The sequence below is a fragment of the Indicator indicator genome, chromosome 11 (assembly GCF_027791375.1).
Source record: "Indicator indicator isolate 239-I01 chromosome 11, UM_Iind_1.1, whole genome shotgun sequence".
NCBI classification, from domain to species: Eukaryota; Metazoa; Chordata; class Aves; order Piciformes; family Indicatoridae; genus Indicator; species Indicator indicator.
The window spans coordinates 22,182,729-22,203,548 of NC_072020.1; the positions used below are offsets into that span (position 1 = coordinate 22,182,729).

Genomic DNA, 20,820 nt, shown 5'->3' on the forward strand with positions numbered 1-20,820 from the left:
GTACAAACCCACACACTGTTCAATGCTGCTTCTGCTCAGATTTGAAGAAGTTATCTAGCTAGTCATTTCTCTGTTAGTTTTTACTTCAGTAAATGATAGAAGCATGACATTTCTGAGTAAAGAAACAAAAGAAATAACTTTAGGAATGATTTTCTGTCCAGTGACTCAAATGATTGCAATTAACAGCTTTAATAATTTCATGACTTTAGAAAAGAATTTGACCTTCTTAAAAAAATCAGAAACTGAGCACTCTTTTTCTTAATCTCTCTCTGAAGCTGAACTGATTTAACTCCTGGGTGAGATTGTTTTCTTTGCTACTGCACAAGTGTAGAATTTGCCCTTCTAACTTATAAAAATTGGTTTTCAGTGCAACTGCATTGGAGATGTTTTTATACAGTATTAATTGATGCTTATTGGAGGCTGAAGGGATGATCACTTAAAGTTATGGTATCAGTCACGTCTTGCTTGTGGGCCTTTGCGACATGACAGCAAATACAGACACTATTAAAATCTCTTCGTGAAAACACACAAAAATCAATCCTCTTCCACAAGGAGGTGCCCTCCAGCACAATCGATACAAACTGGTACAACAATATCTTATGACACTTGTCAGCTACTTTAAACGTTTTTGCTCAGTAAAGCTCACCAAGTACTGCTGCCTTTCGTCTCTGCCGGATTATGCCAAATGAAGATCTATTTCTAAATGAGTCACAGCCATTAGTTACCCTTCTGAAGATGACTTTAAATTCAGCAAGGTTGTAGAGGACTGAGTTCAACTTGGATTTCATCCAGTAGAGTTAAAGAAGATGAATTTGTTTACTGCTTTGAGACTTCTCTTTCCTCTACTTTATTTATATTACAGATTTTTCATGGAAAATTTTGTTCTACATTCTGATTCTTGCATGCCCAGAACACCAAAAGAATCTGAGTAAGGACAATCAACAGGTTCTTTCACCTTTCTTCTGTTATTAATCAACATTATTAGCTCTAATTACAAGCCAACTGTTAGAAATTAACTTCTTCAAGAGCTATATGCCCTGATCGAGTCCATGTCCCTGCATCACTTTGGTCCCATTGGGTTTGCTGTGTACCTGTCACCACACTTTTATACACATAGCTATCAAAATGTTCTGCGGTGGCCTTCTAGCAATCAAATATTTTCCCCAGATAACTATGAACCCAGGACCTGATAAGTGGTTCATACTGCCTATCACCTTGTTCAATCAGCTTTATCTTCTACTATGCATTGCTTAAAAACAAGCACCACAAAGACCAGAGTGATAAAAAACTCCAGGTTAACATAACACTGCAAAGTGTTAGACACAGGAAATTACTCCACTAGCCCAAGACAACATACCTGCACAAACATTTAATACGAAAAGACACTTGATAGGCTTGTTTAGTGAAAAATTAAACAGTATTCTCTGTCATTGTGCTGTATTTCTTTATGCAATGAGACATCAAACACTAAGACTGAAACCAAATCCCATAAAATCTTATCCAAACAAACTCAGTCAAATTAAAATCCCTTTTATGGAAATTAACCTTCTGTGAGAAGAAAAGAAAACTCAACTAAATGGGCAGCTGCATGACACTGTAAATTAGTGCATTAGCCTTTGAGCCTGAAGAGAACAGAGTTTAAGTTCTGGCATGAGGTGCAAAAGTAAACAAATTTCAAGGTCTCATATGAGCCATGCTCATGCTGTACTTCTGCTAGCTCATGTTCAGAAAGGTCATTGTGATTTGGGTGGATCACATCGTAGATCATTAGCCTCTGTTAACTACTAAATCAATTTACTAAGAGTGAAAAGAAAGAACTGTCCTGGATTACCCTCCTTTATGAATAAAATCTATGCAAATACAATGGATCCTGGTTTGTGAGACAAGGAAAGGTAGCAAAAAAATGTTACTTAGTGAATATTGCTCCATCATTCTTTTGATCAGTACAAAACACCACCAGGTCAGATGGAATCATGCGAGCAGAGAACAGCCTTCTAGTAAACAGAGAGTATATCAGACATGCAAGCATGTCATTTTCTCTTCCTAAGATTACAAAGAGTCCAACGTCATCTATCCTTTTCAATTGAGTGGAGCTGCCATTATGGGTCCTGCTTAGAAGTAGATGGCTGTCCTGACAGCACTCCTGCAGCAATCAGGGACTGGCCCATATGTTAGATGACAAGACATTTTGTGGGAGTTTCAAACAGGAGTATAACCAAAACATCAGAGTAGAATACTTGGCACTGCACTGAACTTTTCACAGGACCTATGTATCTCTTCCTTCCCACCAAACTCCTGCCAGCTGTCTTGACCTCCAATCTAGGAAAGAACTGTAGGGCTGCTAAATTTCACAGCAGGCAACCAAGATGGGGTTGGGATTCAGTGCAGGAGCTTTGCCTGATGCTCTGCTTCTTATTGAGTGTCATATAGCACCCAATCAGAAGAATTTCTTAGAGACTGTGTGTGAAGTAGAAAATTGCATCCAGCATGCAAGTCACTGAACTGGATGCAGCTGGATTCAGCTTCAGATCAGATGAATGCTTCTGGGACCATTGCTCACCTGTATTTCAATATGTACCTCCAAAGCAGGAGATACACTTTCTGATCCCGATCCCATAATATTGTGTGGAAAATGTGTATATCACTAAGCACAGACAGGAAGCTCATAACTGCTGAGGAATATAGAGAATCTCAGGTAACTGCTTATCTTTTCATGAGGCTGTATCTCCAAATTATACAAGTGGCCTTGACTCAGATGAGGTTGAGGGACTTTTAATGAAGAAACATCCTCTAAAATAACTTTGAATAAGGCTGAAGGCTAATCATGTGCTGAAACACATGCTAGCAAAGGAATTGGCTTTTCCCACCATCTCTCATGCAAACATATTTGTATACTTCTCTTACAAGCTCTATAATGTATAAGTCACAAAACAGATACCAAATATTTCCTTAGGGAGCTGCTCCCAAGTAATACTTCAGGTATAAGCAGGACATGCTCCCGTGAAGAAAGATTGCTATGACTCTATCAAGAAGTAAGAAAAATGTGAGTTGAGCAAGGCTCAGTAAAAATATTTACATATATAAACTATATACTTCAGTCCCTCTCAAATGCAATTGCAGGTGGCCTAATATCCCCCAAATTCCAAGACCTGAAACAAAATATTACTTTTAGATCTTTTAGAGTTGTTTTCTTTTAAGAAGAAACCACGATCCAAAGGACAGAACTGAAAATCTGCAAAACTGAACATTGTAGAAACTTGCATTTTTTGTATTATTTCTCTGCTATAATACTCTCAGTAAGACATTAACCCATCTGTAACCCATCTGAACAACTTGCTATGTCTGCCCTAGCTTCCTGAAAAGGAGGTTTTCCACAGACTGTAAAACATGGAATAGTCCAAGCCAAGTGAAGCACATGGGATAAAAAGCAAAGAAGAACTTTTCTCATCTAAAGAGAAGAACCAGCAGGTTACAGTGTTCTTCAGGTGACAGAGAATAAAAACAAGCAATAGCCTGTTACAATTCAAAAAGCACCACTGAAGAAAAAAAACTCTTGGATTTGCATGGAGAAGACAGCAGACAACTGGATGGCACATCCCAGTTCTTTGTTTCTTACCTTCATTTGCATTTGAGCTGATTGATTTGACCTTGCTAGATTCACACCCTCTATAAATGTATAAAGAAAAGGCAGAGGCAGAGTGAATCAGTGTCCTTATAGCAAGTAAACACAAAAAGACCAATAATAAGGCATACAAAATTAGCTTCATCCATATGATAACAAAGTAGAGTAAGGATATCTTTGTCTCAGTTCTGTTCAATTCAACAGACTTCAGGGTCCTGTTCTATGTAAACTGTACAACAGAATTAATAGAACCATTGTGAAGTGCTGGAGATCTTACCAAGCCATTAAGTGAGTTCTACTGACAGAAAAATATTGACCAAAAAAATGATGCTTCAGATTGTGTTGGGCTCTTGATTTCCATCCCTTCACAATTCAGGCTTCCACCTGTCCAGAGAATGTTCGTGCATTCAGGAAAGCATGCATTATGTATGGGTATAGAAAAGGGCAGAGGGGCTCTAGACCATGAGGCAGACTCAGAGAAAGCATTTGAGTTGTGTGCATTAAAACATTGTGACTAAATGTTCTTCTAACTTTTTTTGGCAGAGTCAATTACATTTGCAATCCTAAAGTCTCTGCTACTTGTCATAATTATTTTACTCAGCCTTAAACTCACTAATTATTCTTCTTTTTTTGAAGTCTTCTGAAGACATTCTGTTTTACAATTCTCAGGGGAAGCTGAAAATGTTTCTATTGTTAGGCAGAAACTTGTAGCAAATAAAATGGATTCTCTTATGGCAGTAACCACAATCTGTTAAATCTTCCCCTCAGAGCTGCTTCTCAGTCCTTCTCTAATTTTCACATCCATTTTGAGACTGGACAAAGGAGAAACAACAAGTTTTATATTTTTTTACTCTGAGTACATCGTAGAGTGGTGCAGTTCTCCCTCTAGTCTGTTCTTAGATATATGACTGTCATCAGTTTATTTTAAGAATTCCTTTATCCACTTCCACATCTTTTCTACCTGCCTCACCAAAAATCAGTCTGTGTGAGCCCTTCCTGAAGAAGTGGGACTGGTTTCTGAAATATCATAGTTTTATTAGCAGATTTTATGTACTGGGAAGAATTTACTTCATTTTCTTCTTTGTCTAATTTAGACAGACCAGAACAAATGTCTTCTGCGGATCACACTATGTTACGGCTTCAGAACAGCAGGATCATTAATGACATCTCTTAATAGAAGCACTTATATATTAATAATGTATACATTAATTACATGGCTATTATATAAAGTGCCTATAGAGTCTCTGTACATGAATAGTATGCATGCAGTAAATCACAAAGCTATATGTCAACTGTAATTATCCATGTATTTTTAACTTTCTTTTTCCTGCTCCACTGAGCAACCTCACATTCCAGCACTCTGGAAAATTTAATCTTCCTTTCCTTTCTCAGAAAGTTTCCCCTCCTTTTCCCTCAAAATATGGAGATTCCATCCAAAATCACAACGGACTAAAGATCAGAATAGACTAATATGGTTAAAACTCAGAGCCACCATTTTCTAGAAAATCATTCAGAATGTCATAACTGACATCTTTTGGACCCTGAGCTTTTCAGATAGGGAAATAACAATTTGAAGTCCTCAAAGCCCACATTCTCAAGGCATTTTAGAGCTTCATATAATCTTATAATGATAAATGTATAAGATGAGGTGATTATTTTTGAGTCTTTCCACAGAAAACAGATGATAACAGTAAAATAGAAAGATGTTTCCAAATCGATTTTTTTTTTTTTTTGCAGGTCAAAGGTTTTTATTCCTTCCTATTGCCATTCTCTCCATTTCCACAAGCACAACACAATTGCAAAAGGTTTGGGAAGGCCTACTGCTGAGGCACCTCTAGATTTCCTCAGAGATAGAAACCCATGACAAGAAATAATCAAGATTTTTGTTGCTTCAACAAGAGGAAGAAACAACTTGAGACAGATTCAACCACATTAACACAGCTTCTGCAAGTAATTAAGGCAAAACAGGAACCATCAACCTCTATCATATAAATATCTGAATCCATTGATAACTTTTCTTTACAGAAGCCTTTTCAGTATGAAACTGCACAAACAGTAACTAACACATCTGTGCTGTTTCTCTAAGATATTTTACCTTGATACCACTTTTAAATCATTTGTCAGGACTTCAGACTTTCCATCACAGTCATTAACTTCACAGGTAGGCAAATGATGAAGACTGCAACATTATTAAATATTTTCTAAACATCAAAAGAATAGTTTTTCTCTTTTTTACTTCAGCATATGAGGCTCAGAGAAAATAAAAGATGCTTGAGAATGTTGCTATAAAAGCCTTTTTTTATTTTGGGAGGAAGAGCTGTAAAATGTACTTCTGCCTTCACAAATAAACAGCATGGAAATAACAAGCAGCTTAGGAATGGTAATACATCTCCTTCACATCCATGTCAATGAAAACATCATACTACACTGCTCCATGATGTATTCTGTAATTATAGTACAGCAATAACTGCATTCAGTAAGGAATGGGTTACAGGCTTCAGCTTTCAATCTGAATTCTATCTTTCAACAATAATAAGGAAAAATATTAGGAAGTTTGACAGCTATTAGATTTTTAAGGAGAAGCTTATTTTTCCTTGACAAAATAAGGTCATAAACCAAACCAAAACACAAAGGAAAACAATGACAACAAAAACAAACAAACAGCAGCCCAGGAAGCTATCCCATTCGTGTATAAATATTAAAAACCTGAGACACTGGACTGTTTTGGTTTTCCTGGTGTCCTTTTTTGCTACATATATAACCTCCTCCAGATCTCTTTCTTTAACAATAACGCTGCTGTCTATGCACTGATTCCTGGCTGCATATAGAGGTGCATTTTTTTTATCGTGGTGCCTTTTATCTTTAACACATCTGGTTAAGCATTCCAGATGGACTTATCTGGGCAACCTTACATAGCACAAAAGTTCATTGGCCTGAGTTCTTACATCTCTAGATAGAAAGGGGGTCCCAGGTGTGCAGTCCAATAGAACCTGAGCTCATTTGATGCCCTAGAATTAAATGTATCTAAGTCATTCCACGCTAATTTTTACTTTGCATGAGTTACAATTTACAGCTCACAGTTGCCAAATTGCAGCAAGACTGAAAGCTATAATCTTTTTTTATTTACGCTTAATGCTTTCAGGATTCTTTCTTTGCTCTTGCTTACTGGATACAGCCACATCTGACACTGTGTCCTCCTGATGTATGGAACTACTGTCTGTCTCATTTAGGGCTTGTATGAGAATTCAGCTCACACTTGCAATGATATTTTAGACTGCTACCATTTTGGGACAATGAGTCAGCAGGACACACTTCCCTGGCTAGATCTTCTTATAAAAATTGTCAGAAATACTGACTTCCCATTACAGTTTATGCACAGGGTCACCCTCAAGTAACATAAATCAGCTACATAAATCTGCCTCTTACCTTCCAAAAAGTGTATTAACTGAAGACACCACATATACAGTATTTTCAGAGCTTTTATTATTATTTTACTCAAGAGATTTGTGTCCCTTGCTGTCTGTGTTTGTCATAACCATCCCATCAAAATCCAAGCCATTTTGCCATGAGAAATCTGTGGATCCCCACCTGCTTTCAGAGTCAGATGCACTAGTCTGTTGATACAATTGATATAAATGCATGAAGTCACCTAAGGTTTTAAGCAAGAGTCTTGATGAGATTAGGATATGTACTGCTTAATGTTATCTGTTGAGGATGGAACTTAGAGCATTATGGAATATGTTATTGATAGAGTTAGAGGCAATATGAGAAGGGAAAGACATTCATTAGTGTGGCTTTTTTTCTCTCTCTCCTTATTTTAGGGGGTTTTACTTCCAAGTCCTGCTTCAACCCAGTATGTTACTAAATAGCCTCAGCAAAAAACCGCCACACAAAGAGAAAACATCATGGGTGACATATAAGGTGTTAAGTGGCAGGAATCTAAAATGGGCATATCACCCACTAATTGGTCAATTATTTTCTTTCTTTTTCTGAAAGACATGCAGTTCCCAGTTAAACACAAATGCAGCAATATTTCTCTTCTCCCTTTAAAAAAAAGCTCTGACCCCAGTGTCAGCAGTTTAGTAATCACCACAAGTTGACAACGGCTCTTTGTAAAGGGTGTGTTTGTTAAGAAGGAAACTAAATCCTAGAGGCAAAGGATTCCAGGTTCAAATTTACAGATTTAGTGTAAAAACACCCCAACTACTTAAGTCAGTTATGTTACATCATTTACATCACAGGACTCACACGAAATGCAGTATACAAAACACTAAATTGTGACACCAGAACTTTGTTGCTTCATTTCAAATAATACTCACTTCCAGGAGTCACCTGTAGCCAAAGGTCCATCCATACCAGGATAGACCAGCATGACTGTTTAGAGAGTATGACAAGAGGGTGATTTCAGCATAACCTTTGAAGGTCTGACAGTTTCTATATTAGGGGCTTCCTGATCATAAAGCATTGATACACCAAGTTGAGGTTCAAGGACTGGTTTTGCTACAGCCAAGCTACGTCATTTACCCAAAGCTGGATCATGATCACAGAAACTATTCAGTTTTATGGATGCTACAGTTCCAGGAATCAACCTTTCCTTATGTGGCAATGCTTCTTCAGCAGTTAAGGCTAGATTCACAAAGAAACTTTACATACTATAAAGCAGAGCATTGTAGTGTCCAAAAGATAATTTGTAACTGAGCAGAATATTCCCCTATGTACCAGGAAGAATTCAACACCAAAACCCAAATTCATGAAAGCTTGAATGCTGAGCAGGCATATGCATGCACTGCATAAAACTGGAAGGTTTTTTCTGGGTGCAGATATCTATTCTGGACTACAAAGAATAGTCTTACTGCCTATGAGCTCCCTCCTGCAGTGTCACACTGCAACTCTAAAACTGTAACAGGAAAGCATTCTTTATTTTGTTTTTGTGTAGATGCAGATCTAGGTCTTCACTCACTTTGTTTGTCCACCATTTGATTCCTGCAGGAAGCAGAGAAGCCCTGATTCAGTTGACCAGCTTTTGAAATATTTTGTAGAGGCCCTTACACATGCTAGATACTTATGGCTGGGCTCACAGAGCCTTGTAACATGGAGCAGAGCACCAGCTGAAATACTTTTGCAAGTCTGCCTTTATGGCTAAGTTTGCAATGCACCTGGTATTTGCTTGTCCCGAGAACGGTTGGAAGCTTCGTGCATGCCTTAAGACTTCTAAATGTCCACATGATCCTCATGGACAGCTGTGAAGGCAGCCCTACAAATCCCAGCCACCTTTGCAGATAGCAACACTGAGCCACCTGTAGCAGGAACTCCAGCACCTACAGTCTACCAGCACTGGTCACAAAAGATAACCAGAAGTATTAAAGGGGTACATGGAGCTCCAGCAGAGAGGTTTAGACAAAAATGGAACAAGTTGGTTATATCAACAGATTTCAGAAGACATAAACGTTTATTTAATTTCATCTATTATTGGCCTCATGCTACACCCCAAGGTTTGATCATTTGTAAATCTTTCTGAATAAGGTAGCAAGTAAAAGTGCCCTGTGTATATACCATGCTAGACAGGACACAGACTGCTAGCACAAAGCCTCTTAGCTGACTTCCAGTAAACAAAGCAGATTTACACCAACTCACAATCTGACCTATTTGACCTATTATCCTATAAGGTGGTTGTTTTGTTTGTTTGTTTTTTAATACAGTGGGACAATAAAGTCCCTGCATTTATAGTCCAGAACACTCTCTGCATATCCCAGTGTCTTGTTTGCTCTTTTAAGAGCTATCACATGCTGTGCAGATGGTTTCACTAAATTATCAGCAATCACTCCAAAGTCAGTTCTGATACTCCTGTCCTTGGGGATGTACTACTGGGGCCAAACGCATCCCTGGTGCACCTCTGTTAGTCTAACATATTTGGCCCACTGACCACAAAGTGCACTGCCTCCAATTACCTTCTCTCTCTTGCTCTTATCTCAGTTTACTGACCCTGTACTTATCTTAGTCCCTTCCTTATCTAAAACACTGCAATCTTCCAGGTCCCCTAATGCAGTTCATGATTTGACTCCTGTTGTTCTCATCTAATATTACTGTCCTTTTCTGTGTTTTACTTTCTTCCTTTTCCTGAAGCACTCCACAAGCACTGGGGTCTTAACACTGCTGTTTGCAGAGTTTATTACTTTCCATCATTTCTTATGATTCTCCTGCAGCATGTCTTTCAAATAATTACTTCTTTGATTTACTCTGTCAGCCATATAACCTCCTCCTTCCTGTACTAATCAGCTCTGGATGAGCTACTTGGTAGGGCCAGATTGAGCCCAACAGACTTTACCCTGTCCCTGAGCCACAACTAGGCATGCAGGGCTCATAGACTTTCTAGCCTTCTCCATGCATACAGATCTCCTCACCAGGTCTTCCAAGGCAGCCCCACCCCAGTGATCCAGGCAGCTGCTATAACTGCCTATTTCAGTAAATGTCTCAAACTCTTAGGAGCAGGTGCCCCTGCCAAACACCTTATTGTGTCTCTGTTTAGGTTGAGTAGCTGCATGCCACTCCCCATGCAAGGCTTTGACTGAAAGACATCTTAGAAAGCAACTCCCTCTGCAATTGAGCTTCTATAAAGTACTACTATACTATGGAGCACACTGTTCACTCAATTATCATGGATGATTGTTGTGGTGTGGGGAGTTGGAATCCCCCTCCCACATTAACAATAACCAGGCTAACTCAGTTCAGAAGCAAATAAAGAATTGGTTTAAACTACCTGGAGACAGAATCATAGAATGCATCAGATTGGAAAGGACCCTCGAAGGTTATCTAGCCCAACCTCCCACTAGTAAGCAGGGACATGTTTAACCAGCTGAGGTTGCTCAGGGCCCCATCAAGTTTGGCCCTGAACATCTCCAAGGATGGGCCTCCACCGCCTCTCTGGGCAACCTGTTCCAGTATTTCACAACCTGCACTGTAAAGAGCTTCTTCCTGCTGATAGAACCAGCTGATAGATCAGTTGCTTCCTATCATGGAGGAGGAAAGAAAATGGTGAAATCTTCTCTACCCTTTCTTGTTTAGGGCAGCAGCAAGGAACTGCCATAGCAGAACTGCTATTTTGGATGCCAAGTATCTACCTGGTTACCTAGAGTGCGGAGATACGGAGAAGAATTTCTTCTGAAACAAAACAAATCACAGATACTCATAACTATGAGGAAAAAATAAAACTAAACCCCAGTTGCAAACAGTGGCTGTAATTACCTCTCTACCATGCAACTAAAAAGCATGGACATGGGCAGAAACGTCCACAGAGCTTTGCAAGAGCAGACAGAATTACAGTTTACCAGATCCAAGAGCTTGTGACCCTGCCTCAGGGGTACCTTCCTGTAACCTCTATTAACAGCAGAAAGCTCATCTTACAAAACCCCTTCAGGGTACTCTGTGTATTTCTGAGGTCTGTCCAATGAAAGTATGTAATAAGGATCACACTGAAGCAGTATTATATATGATATTATACATGATACACTTCTAGGGTAGGTAACACTACAGTTTTGGAGAAGATGATGCATGGATACCTTCTTGGAGTTTATTTACCCCTTCTTTTAGTGATGTTTGTGGTGTCATTTTCACACAAAAATAGTTCTTTGGGAAAATGTCAACGAGACTCTTCATAGGCATTTTCAGACTATTACATAAGAAGATGGCACAGATATTTCCTTCCCACAGAAATTAAATTGCTGTTTAAGAGGGAAACAAGTATTTCAACCTCCTAAAGTAAAAGATGAAGTTAACTTGACCTACCTACACAGTCATGAAAGCTGGGTGGTAAAGTACCGCAATTTGTTGATGCATTTATGATTCCCAAGGATCTGACCAACATCCTCTGGGTAATCTTGCAGTTTTAAAATGCTAGTCCCTAGGTTTCCATCCCTTTGCTCTGCCAGAGATTACCACTCCTGCAGCAGAAGTAGCAGAAAATGATGCACTGTGGTTCCTTCTTCCGTAAGCGAACAAGGAGGGCCAGGGCTCAGTTAGCGTATTGCAGATGCTTGTTCTCAATCTGGTATCTGAGCAAAACACAGGGGACTTTTGGAATTTTGAGGCACAGGCACCCAATCCCAGCTGCTCTTTCCTTTCCAAGCTGAGTAGCCTCTGATAAGAGCCAAACCAATCAAAAAACACATCCCCACCCAAAAAAAAAAAAAAAAAAAAACAAACAAGCAAAAAAAAAACCCAAAACCCTAAAACAAACCACAAACCAACCAACTCAACCAACCAGAGAAGAGGATTGAAACTAATCTTCTAGGCTTTTACATCTAGATCCAAGGGGTATTTCAAAGTGATGATTCTTAGAATGCAAGGTATCACATTAAGAATCCCAATATCTTTGAAGATTATTTGGAAAAGTCCTCAGTGCTATTAATGTGAGCACTCAACAGGGCTGTTCATTGGTACTATTAGCTGTAGTAAGCGACCTGAAGCTAACACTCTTCAGAGGAGAATGTACAGCCATTAAGGATTCCAAGTTTTCCTCCTAATACCTTTTGCACACATTGATCTATTTCCTACTGTTCAAAAACAGCAAAACCCAACAAAAACCCAACCAACCAAAAAACCCCACACACAAGGCAAAACTATTTACCAGATGATACTGTGCTCTGAAGGTGGACTTGCAGTGCAAGTCAGATGTAAGGGGCAATAAAACTCTAATCACTAATCCCTGGAGAATAGCTTCAAGTCCAAGAGAATGTCAGATGCAAAGATTGTGAGGAAAGGCCTCTTCACAGGGAATTACTGGAAAAACAATCCTTAATGTTTTTGTATCCACTGGTTACCAAAGCAGCCAACTGACTTGGTCTGACAAGCACATGCAATTCATGCTTTCAGAGAATGCAATATGAAGATTTGCACCATAGTTGCTGTGTGGGCAAGTCTGACCTGTGTGACCTTCGACAGAAAAGGCTCAGCCTTTGTGTCATGGTAAGTCACATCCCTAAAAGCAAAATTTACACATTGCCCTAAACTTGTAATCTTAACTCTCTCAACTGGATTCTGAGGGGATATGCCACGTCTTTACCTAATTCAGCACAACCTGTCACAGCAGAGGAAACCCAAGCATCCTGCAGCCCTACCATGCCTGTGTGCGTCTTGCAGCGATGCCTCCTGGATTTGCTTCATAGTAGCACTGCTCTGGGTAGCAAAGACACACAAGCAAACACACACACACAAGCCAACTCCATTACAGCTCCTCCTAAAAAGAAAGGTGCAGCCTGCATTTTCTGTCCACTTGTGTCACAGTATGAAAGCAAAACCAAAAACAAACCCCAGCCAATCAAATGAAAAAACAAACACCTTCATCCCAGCCCCTAACACCCCACACTAAAATTCAGTATGGTATTAAAATGCCCTGTGAAAATGTGTTAAGTGTTCTTAGAATCAGTCTTTTTCTACATTTACATAGACCAACCTCCTCCTTTTGTCAGTCAAACAGGATGCTGTGGCAGTCCAACTCCTGGTTAGAACTCATGCATACACTCACATGAGTTGTTCATACTCTTCACTTCCTTTTTTGTTGTGTTTGTTGTTGGTTTTTTGTGTTTTGGGGTTTTTTTGGGATTTTTTTGTTCCATATTGCAGGAAGCCATTTTAGGCACTGGGAACAGACCATCATCAGATCATCCTCTGATCTTCCAAAAGTAGAATCTTACTGTAGGGGCCTCTCCAGTCCAAATGGTTAGGAATCCAATACACAACAATCTTGCAGAAATCAGCTGCCAGATTTATTATTCTACCTGAAAACCCCAAACAAACAAACAAACAAAAAAACAAAAAGAAAAAAAAAACCCAAACAAACAAAAAAGTGGAATAAAAACAGATTTTAAATAAACCTCTTAGGTACATTTTAAAAAGGGTTAATCAGTTCAGTGAAGACTTTTGTATCTTCTGCTGAGAGATCATGTAATGTCAATCTGATTGCTTGTTTTGTTCAGTGAGTCACTACCGTACACAGATAAATATATATATTTCTTCTTAAATATTACACATTTGATGCACTTTCTTCCTTTTTTTTTCCCTTTTTTGTCCAACCCCTTTCCCAAATACCCACATCCTGCCACAGGCAAGAGGCGCTTTGTACTGACATCAAAGAATCAAAACCAATCCAAGGACTTTTCATCAAAGCATGTTTCATTTGAACCTTATTTCAATGGAAACCACAGTTTGTTTCAAAACAATCTTACTCAACCTTTTCTCTTTCCTTTTTTTTGCTAATTCTGAAATTTTAGACTTCTGATTCCGGGCTGATCAGTGAAAATATAAGTGCCATTGAGACTTAGGAATGACAGAACTAGGTGGCATATTAAGGCATACATACACTCCCATGTTGTCTTATGAATCTGAGTAAATTAAATACCTGCCCAAATGGTTTTTGTAATGCACCTGTGGTTTCTAGTGACCACTAACTCCCTATTTTTGATTAATTGCATATTAAAATATTCCTATCTTAACTACTGTCTTAATTGACAGAGATGAAAAATTAACCCACCACCTAGGATTGTCTTGGAATTCCATCCACTAGAATGAAAATTATTCTTGTTGTATGATTATGCATTCATTTTCCTCCCATTTCTCAGGAATACAGAAAAATGAGGCACTCCATGTAACACCTATTTACATTTCACTGGGCCAAAAAAGAAATCCAGATCTTACCCCCTTCTCCCTCTGCCTTCACACTAGGAAACAGTATATTCCAGAAAAGGTGCTCATAAATATTTATAACGTTTGGAGTTTTGCTAGGGCTTCCTTGTTTTACATAGAGAACAGCGTGTGTGGCTTGTGTTCCAGATTTCCCCTCTCATAAAATAAAACCATTTGAAAAAAAATAATACCACCACCTAACAAAAACAAAACAAACAAACAAAAAAAAACCCAACAAACAAAAACCACCAACCCGACCCTCAAAATTTAAATTGTCTTCCGAGCGTTATCTGATCACATTTACATTTAGTGTCCAAAACAAGTAGATTGGTAACATCAGTGCCAGCACTACAACGTCATACAGCGACTTCATGGTAATTCTTTGACAGTTCGTTTAAGTCTCCGTTCCACCGAAAATTACAAAAGGTTCTGCAGAGCTTTCCTTAGCAAGCTGAAGCTTACTAGTCATTTGTGGATGCACGTAAAAGCTGCTTATAGCACAGCTATGGCCTAAGCGATTTTCTAAGCAATAAATGGTTCAAGTCATCTATTTTGTCCTGAAATGCTACCTGTAGTTACAGCATTGCTTATAAATGGTCATAGTAAATTCAGCATCAAAGAGAATATTACAGAAAAAGACAGCAGCAGAAGCATTAGCATTATCTAGTATTTATATATGTTATCAACATAACACAGCAGTAAAAGGTTTAAATGCATATTAATGGGTACCGTGTCTAAAAATTACTAAAGTACCTATTTAGTGTATTGGATATTTTTCCCAAGGAGTGCTTGCTGTGTCTAAACAGCATAATTAGATATGTGACTTAGTACAGTTAATTCCTATTGATTAAATAACTTATTTATGGACCAAAGGAAATGGAAGGATACAAAACGTTTTCTCCCTCCCCATCATGATCCTGTATTTAATGCTGACATGATCATCAGAAAGCCTACCACATGTCATTACTACCCTCAAATGGATCTTGAAAGGTCTAAGCCATTGCATGGGCCATATATGTATAGCAACAGGGCACCAGATAGAGCACATGGCTCACAGTCTCAGGTCAGGGATTTTGCTGCTTGGTCACTGTGCTTATGGCCACTCTGTCATTAAACAAGATTTTTTTTTTTTTGAGGCCACAGAGGAAAATAAGAAACAAAAATTCTCTTGAGTATCAGGCTGTATTCAGAGGCAATGTGCAAGGTCTGCCACTGCAAGCTTCTAAATTAAATGCTGTGGTATATGCTTTGCGTCTCTTTTATAACTGCAGAAATACAATTAAGAATGGCAAGAAACAAATGCCCTAGGCATGCTGTGCTGATACCATCATCAAGTGGTTATTTTGCACAATGAGAATTAACTGTACTACGGATACCCAGAGAAAATGTACAATATCTTATGCTGATATGAAACAAAACAGACATGATATAGCTTTTTTTTCTTTTTGTACTTAAAACCTGTACGTTGTTCCCTTCCCAAACTTAAGTAAAAAGCAAACCCACCCTTTTCCTCCTGTTACACAGAATAACGTTTAGGTTCCAACCCTCCCCTTTCAAATAAAGTGCGCTGTCCATGGCAGACCATAGGAGTAATGCAACAGGAAAAGCCCCTTTTAGTGTACTATTTAAAAAACAAACTGAAGTCGATTCAGCTTTCCTCTTGGTCTTGTGAAAGAGGAGAAGCCTAAAGGAGGGAGAAAACACCCCCTTCACTGTCACTGTTGTTAATAGACATAGCCTTCGTTATAGGGGTGGGTGTTGCAGCAGCCACCGTCCTGCATGTAGACCATGCTCTCATCAAAGTGGGACAGAGGCACAGTGTCCTCCTCATTGATGTGGCGCTCCATGTCAGTCTTCAGTAAGGGGCGCTGGTTGTCTGGAAAAGCCATGGAGAAAAGCGCTTCAGGGTCACACACAAACTTGTAGACATATCTTTCTCCAGCCACCTTAAGACAACAGAAAGGAGAAAAAGGTGCAGTGTTTTAGTTTTGCAACTCTAAGTTCAACATAGAATCACAAAATGGTTTAGGTTGGAAAGAACTTTCAACATCAACCCGTCTCAACCTCCCTGCCATAGGCAAGCACACCACCACCTACTAGACCAGGTTACTCAAGGCCTTATACAACCTGGATTTGAATACTTCCAGGGCTGGAGCCTCCACAACTCCTCTGGGCAACCTGTTCCAGTGCCTCACTACTCTCATGGTGAGGAGTTTCTTCTTCATGTCTAATCTCAATCTAGTGTCTTCTGGTTTGAAGCATTAGCCCTTGTTCTATCACCTCACCTTTGCTATGCAATTAATACTGCAACAGCAGAACTGGTAAGGCAATGCCTTAGCACAGACCACATGGATCTGCAGAAGTAGACTGTGCAGAACACTTCTGACTTCGCCACACGTGATATCCTGTTGGAAGATGGACTAGGCATTCTACTTCTAAACATTTGTTTGTGATCATTTCCTATACTTAACCACAAAGAGAACTGTTCTTATTGGAAGATGTAAACAAATTGTCACTAGAGTTGCAAAATAAAATGACTAAGTCCAACAGTCTGTGTGCGAAGTGGAAAAAAGAACTACGCTGCCTGATGGAGATCTGCATTTCATTTTACAGGGATTGATTCATACTTACGTACAAAAGCACTTAAGTTATACAGCACGCTGATTGTACACGGACAGCGTAAGCAAATACGTAGGCTAATATGTACTTAACAATTGCTCATGCAAAGCTGGGACATTTGGATTTGCTTATGGAGGGGCCATTTGTCCAAAGATTCTAAAGTTTTCCCTTACTCAGAAACAGCACTGTATGCCTGTATTTCATCTTCCTAAAAGCTAAAGAATGATAAAAACAATACAGAATTCATGGAATTACAAAATCACAGAATGTGAGAGGTTGGAAGGGACCTCCAGAGATCATCGAATACAACCCCCCTGACAAAAGACCCAGGGTAGTCTGCACAGGAATGTATCCAGAAGGGTTTTGAAAGTCTCCAGAGAAAGAGATTCCAGAACCTCACTGGTCCAGTGCTCCATCACCTTCACTGTAAAGAATTTCCTCCTCATGTTGAGGTGAAACCTTCTAAGTCCAAGTTTGTATCCGTTGTTCCTTGTCTTATTATAGCACACCACCAAAAAGAGATTGGCCTCCTCCACTTGACCCCCACCCCTCAGATATTATAGATATTGATCAGATCCCCTCTCAGTCTTCTCCAGACTAAACAGCCCCAGGTCTCTCAGTCTCTCTTCATTGCCTTCTTTTTAAAAATAAAGTCATTGAAGAGTCTTCTCAAGCATCTTATTAAAAAAAATAATATTTAAGAATATGAAACATGATTTATTAAAGTTATTTTAAAATAAAGGTCATACTGTGTACTTCTTGTAACTCCACCTAGCATGTCACTATTTATGGGTACATAAAAAGTGTGAAGTCTTACATTTTCAGCTTATTTACTCTATAAGTAATGCAAAGTTTTGGTAGAGGCTGTATCTGCAGTAGAATGGTTTTTATCAAGTTAATGCCAGCAAGTTCAACAGACTGAAGGCTGAATTCAGAAACCGGGCAATTGCATAACCTGTTATCATTGATTAACTTAAAACAAAAGGGGGGGAACTGTCCATACAAATCTTACAGCGAAAAAACAATATGAATCTACAACCACCACTGGTTTTTAAACATATACTAACTGGCCACATAGGGTGATCCCAGGGGGCAAACCTACAACATTGCTATGTCAGAGAAATAAGCATCTAAACTAGCTTTTTAAGTTGTGTTCTCATGGGTAATAAAGTAGTAAAAAAAATAAAGAGGTATCAAGCTAGATATGTCAGAAGTACATGGAAACTTTCCATATTAAATGCATGTGTGGGTTGGACAGTATTATCAGCCTTACAGTATCCCATCCCCACCTTTTCAGCTTGTTTCCCTCTTTTTGCTATTTATTCTTGCCTGTCTGCTGCCTTTGAACTGTGCCGGCACAGCTGCCTATGCAGCTGAGCTGTAACTGACAATAAGGAACTTTTCTGCCTGAAGCACCACCCAGTAAAATCAACCTTTCTGTTTCTCCCCAAGGAGGCCTTGTCTCCAGTCCATTTTACAAAGGCTCAATACACAGTTATGTGACACATAAAAAAGGGATGAGGCACTGTGCTACTTAAGTACCATAAGCCAACACTAGTCCAAATTGTTGCCCAAGGTGGATAGTGACAACAATCCTATCAACAAAGCAAGAGAACTTTTAACAGGCAACTCCAAACCAAGACTTCATGAAGCCTACTGGAAAAGCTGTCCAGTAACTTGAGCTGAGAGCATTGCTTCTGTTCAAGGAACTGGCAAATGGCAGGTTTAAACATGTTAGTCATCACTGGTCACAAAACTAATGTGAAAAGATAGGGAAGAAGTTTTACAGCATAAGGTGTTCATTACGATCTTTGATCACACCTGCCAGTTTTGTAGATGGCAGCAGACAAGTCTCTCCTATTGATTTCTCAGTCAATCTACGTGGTACTACGTAACAAGACTTACATGCATATACACATAAATCAGCAAGCCACAGTAGAAGAACAGGTTGAATATTGTCAGCAAAACCAGACTGTTATACATAAGTTATTGTTAAATATTTTCTGTAATTCAGTCTATTATAAAATATTAAATTACACTTTTAAATGGTATTATTACAACACTATTGGTAAAATATTAACATATTTGGTATGTTAATGGATATAATTTTTCTCCCCTATCTTGCACTTACCACGGTACCCAAGCACTAGGCAGCTAATTTAGATCTGCAAAACATTATTCATGCCATACTCTACTGTTTGCCTTTCCCAGGTGCCAGGAAGCTCTTTTGGATATTTTTGAATGTTACCTCTTTCCCTGTAATCACGATGTGCCTTGTGTGAACTGAAACCACAGACCTTTTTTACATAGAAAAAAATACCTTGATGCATATGCTGGAAAAAAGCTTTGTGTCTGGCCTAAATAGATGAAAAACCCACCTAAGCAACACAGTTACTAGCACTCCTTGTAAACTGTCTTATGGATTAACATGTAACACTGGTGAAATTTAATACAAAATCCACTACTCACCTTCTGCATGATTCCCTTTTCGTAGTAATAGCGAAGTGATCGGCTAAGTTTATCATAGTTCATAGCTGGCCTATTTTTCTGAATCCCCCAGCGACGAGCCACCTGCCACAAAAATGGATTAGCACTCATTTGTTAAATGCATTTAACAAGCAGATCTTATCATCAGACACTTTATCTGGGGATGGAGGATGGGGAACTCGGCAGGTGCAATGAATAATCACAAGAGAACAGGCTGCCATGACCTGAATTTCACATGGACTACTATGATTTTTAATTGGACACACAGTCATCCATTTCACTTGAAGCAGATACTTATTTGCAAATGTGGTAGAGGCTTGGGGGTGTTTTTGTTTTTTCGTAATGAAGTAAATCAATGAAAAAATAAAGCTATATATAGAGATGATACACAAAAAGTATGTATCAAGTTCCACCAGAAAACGTCCATGATAGATGAAAACTTTCCTTTAGTCTGATGCTGTGGATAATTGTCCTATTCCTGTGTTTTACTTGCTGTGGGAACACTTAAGTTATACTAAAGACACATGTATACACTCTTAGTTCATCAACTAATACAGGCTGTACTTGGAAAGACAGCAAAGTTGAGATTATTAGGAGATATAAGTCAAAAGCCAACTCCCACTCTTAAATATTACTTCAGCAAAGAAAATGAATTATCAGAGGAGGTAGGGTAATTGCTTGGAAGAACTCTAAGGTAGTATAAAGAATGAGACAGAAATTTCATTGCTGCAATTGCATAATTTCCCTTAGAAAACAATAATCAAACAAGGAGTTGCAAGCAACTTGTGAAGCCATTCCATAGAGAACAGTATATCTTCTGCTCTGACTTACGATTTCTACTTGCCTTTACACTTCCTGTTTTACTGCCAAAAGTAGTTCTAGACAAAGAGACCTTTTGTTTAAAAAGCTTAACTGCTTATCCTCCACCTGATATTATCATCAGCTGTTGGTGACATTTCAATTACTGGCTATACAAATGACTATCATGTCACCATAGGGAAAAAAATAGAGATGATGAATTCTCTAAAGCACATTTTATAAAAAATGTTTGAGAGGTGCATATGAGGAAAACGTTTTCACTGTGAGGGCAATAAAACAGTGGAACAGGCTGCCCAGGGAGGACTGTGGAGTCTCCCTCTCTGGAGATATTCAAAACCTGCCTGGATGCATTCCAGTGGGATCTGGAATAGGTGATCCTGCTCTGGCAGGGGAGGCAGGGGTTTAACTAGATGATCTTTTGAGGTCCCTTCCAGCCCCTAATATTCTATGATATGCATACAGCTCTGGAAAAAAGGGGAGAGCAGCCAAGAAGCTTCCCTGAATGCTGCTCTGCAAAACTTACCCAGAGGTGTTGGGAGCTTTTTTGATGCAAAGAGACAACATGCAGCACTGAGAATTGAAGGGGACTAAGTAAC

General features: G+C 39.0%; 1 protein-coding gene across 7 annotated transcripts in view; it reads right to left on the minus strand.

Moving 5' to 3' along the window:
- Positions 1–16,023: 16,023 nt before the first annotated feature.
- ETV1 (ETS variant transcription factor 1) overlaps positions 16,024–20,820 on the minus strand; it is a 64,014-nt gene continuing 59,217 nt past the window's right edge. For all 7 annotated transcript variants that reach the window (XM_054384729.1, XM_054384730.1, XM_054384731.1 and 4 more), the window contains 2 exons: positions 19,388–19,489; positions 16,024–16,245 (listed from right to left, as the gene is read on the minus strand). In XM_054384729.1, the coding sequence (XP_054240704.1) occupies positions 16,024–16,245; positions 19,388–19,489 (324 nt within the window). The remainder of the gene's footprint in view (positions 16,246–19,387; positions 19,490–20,820) is intronic.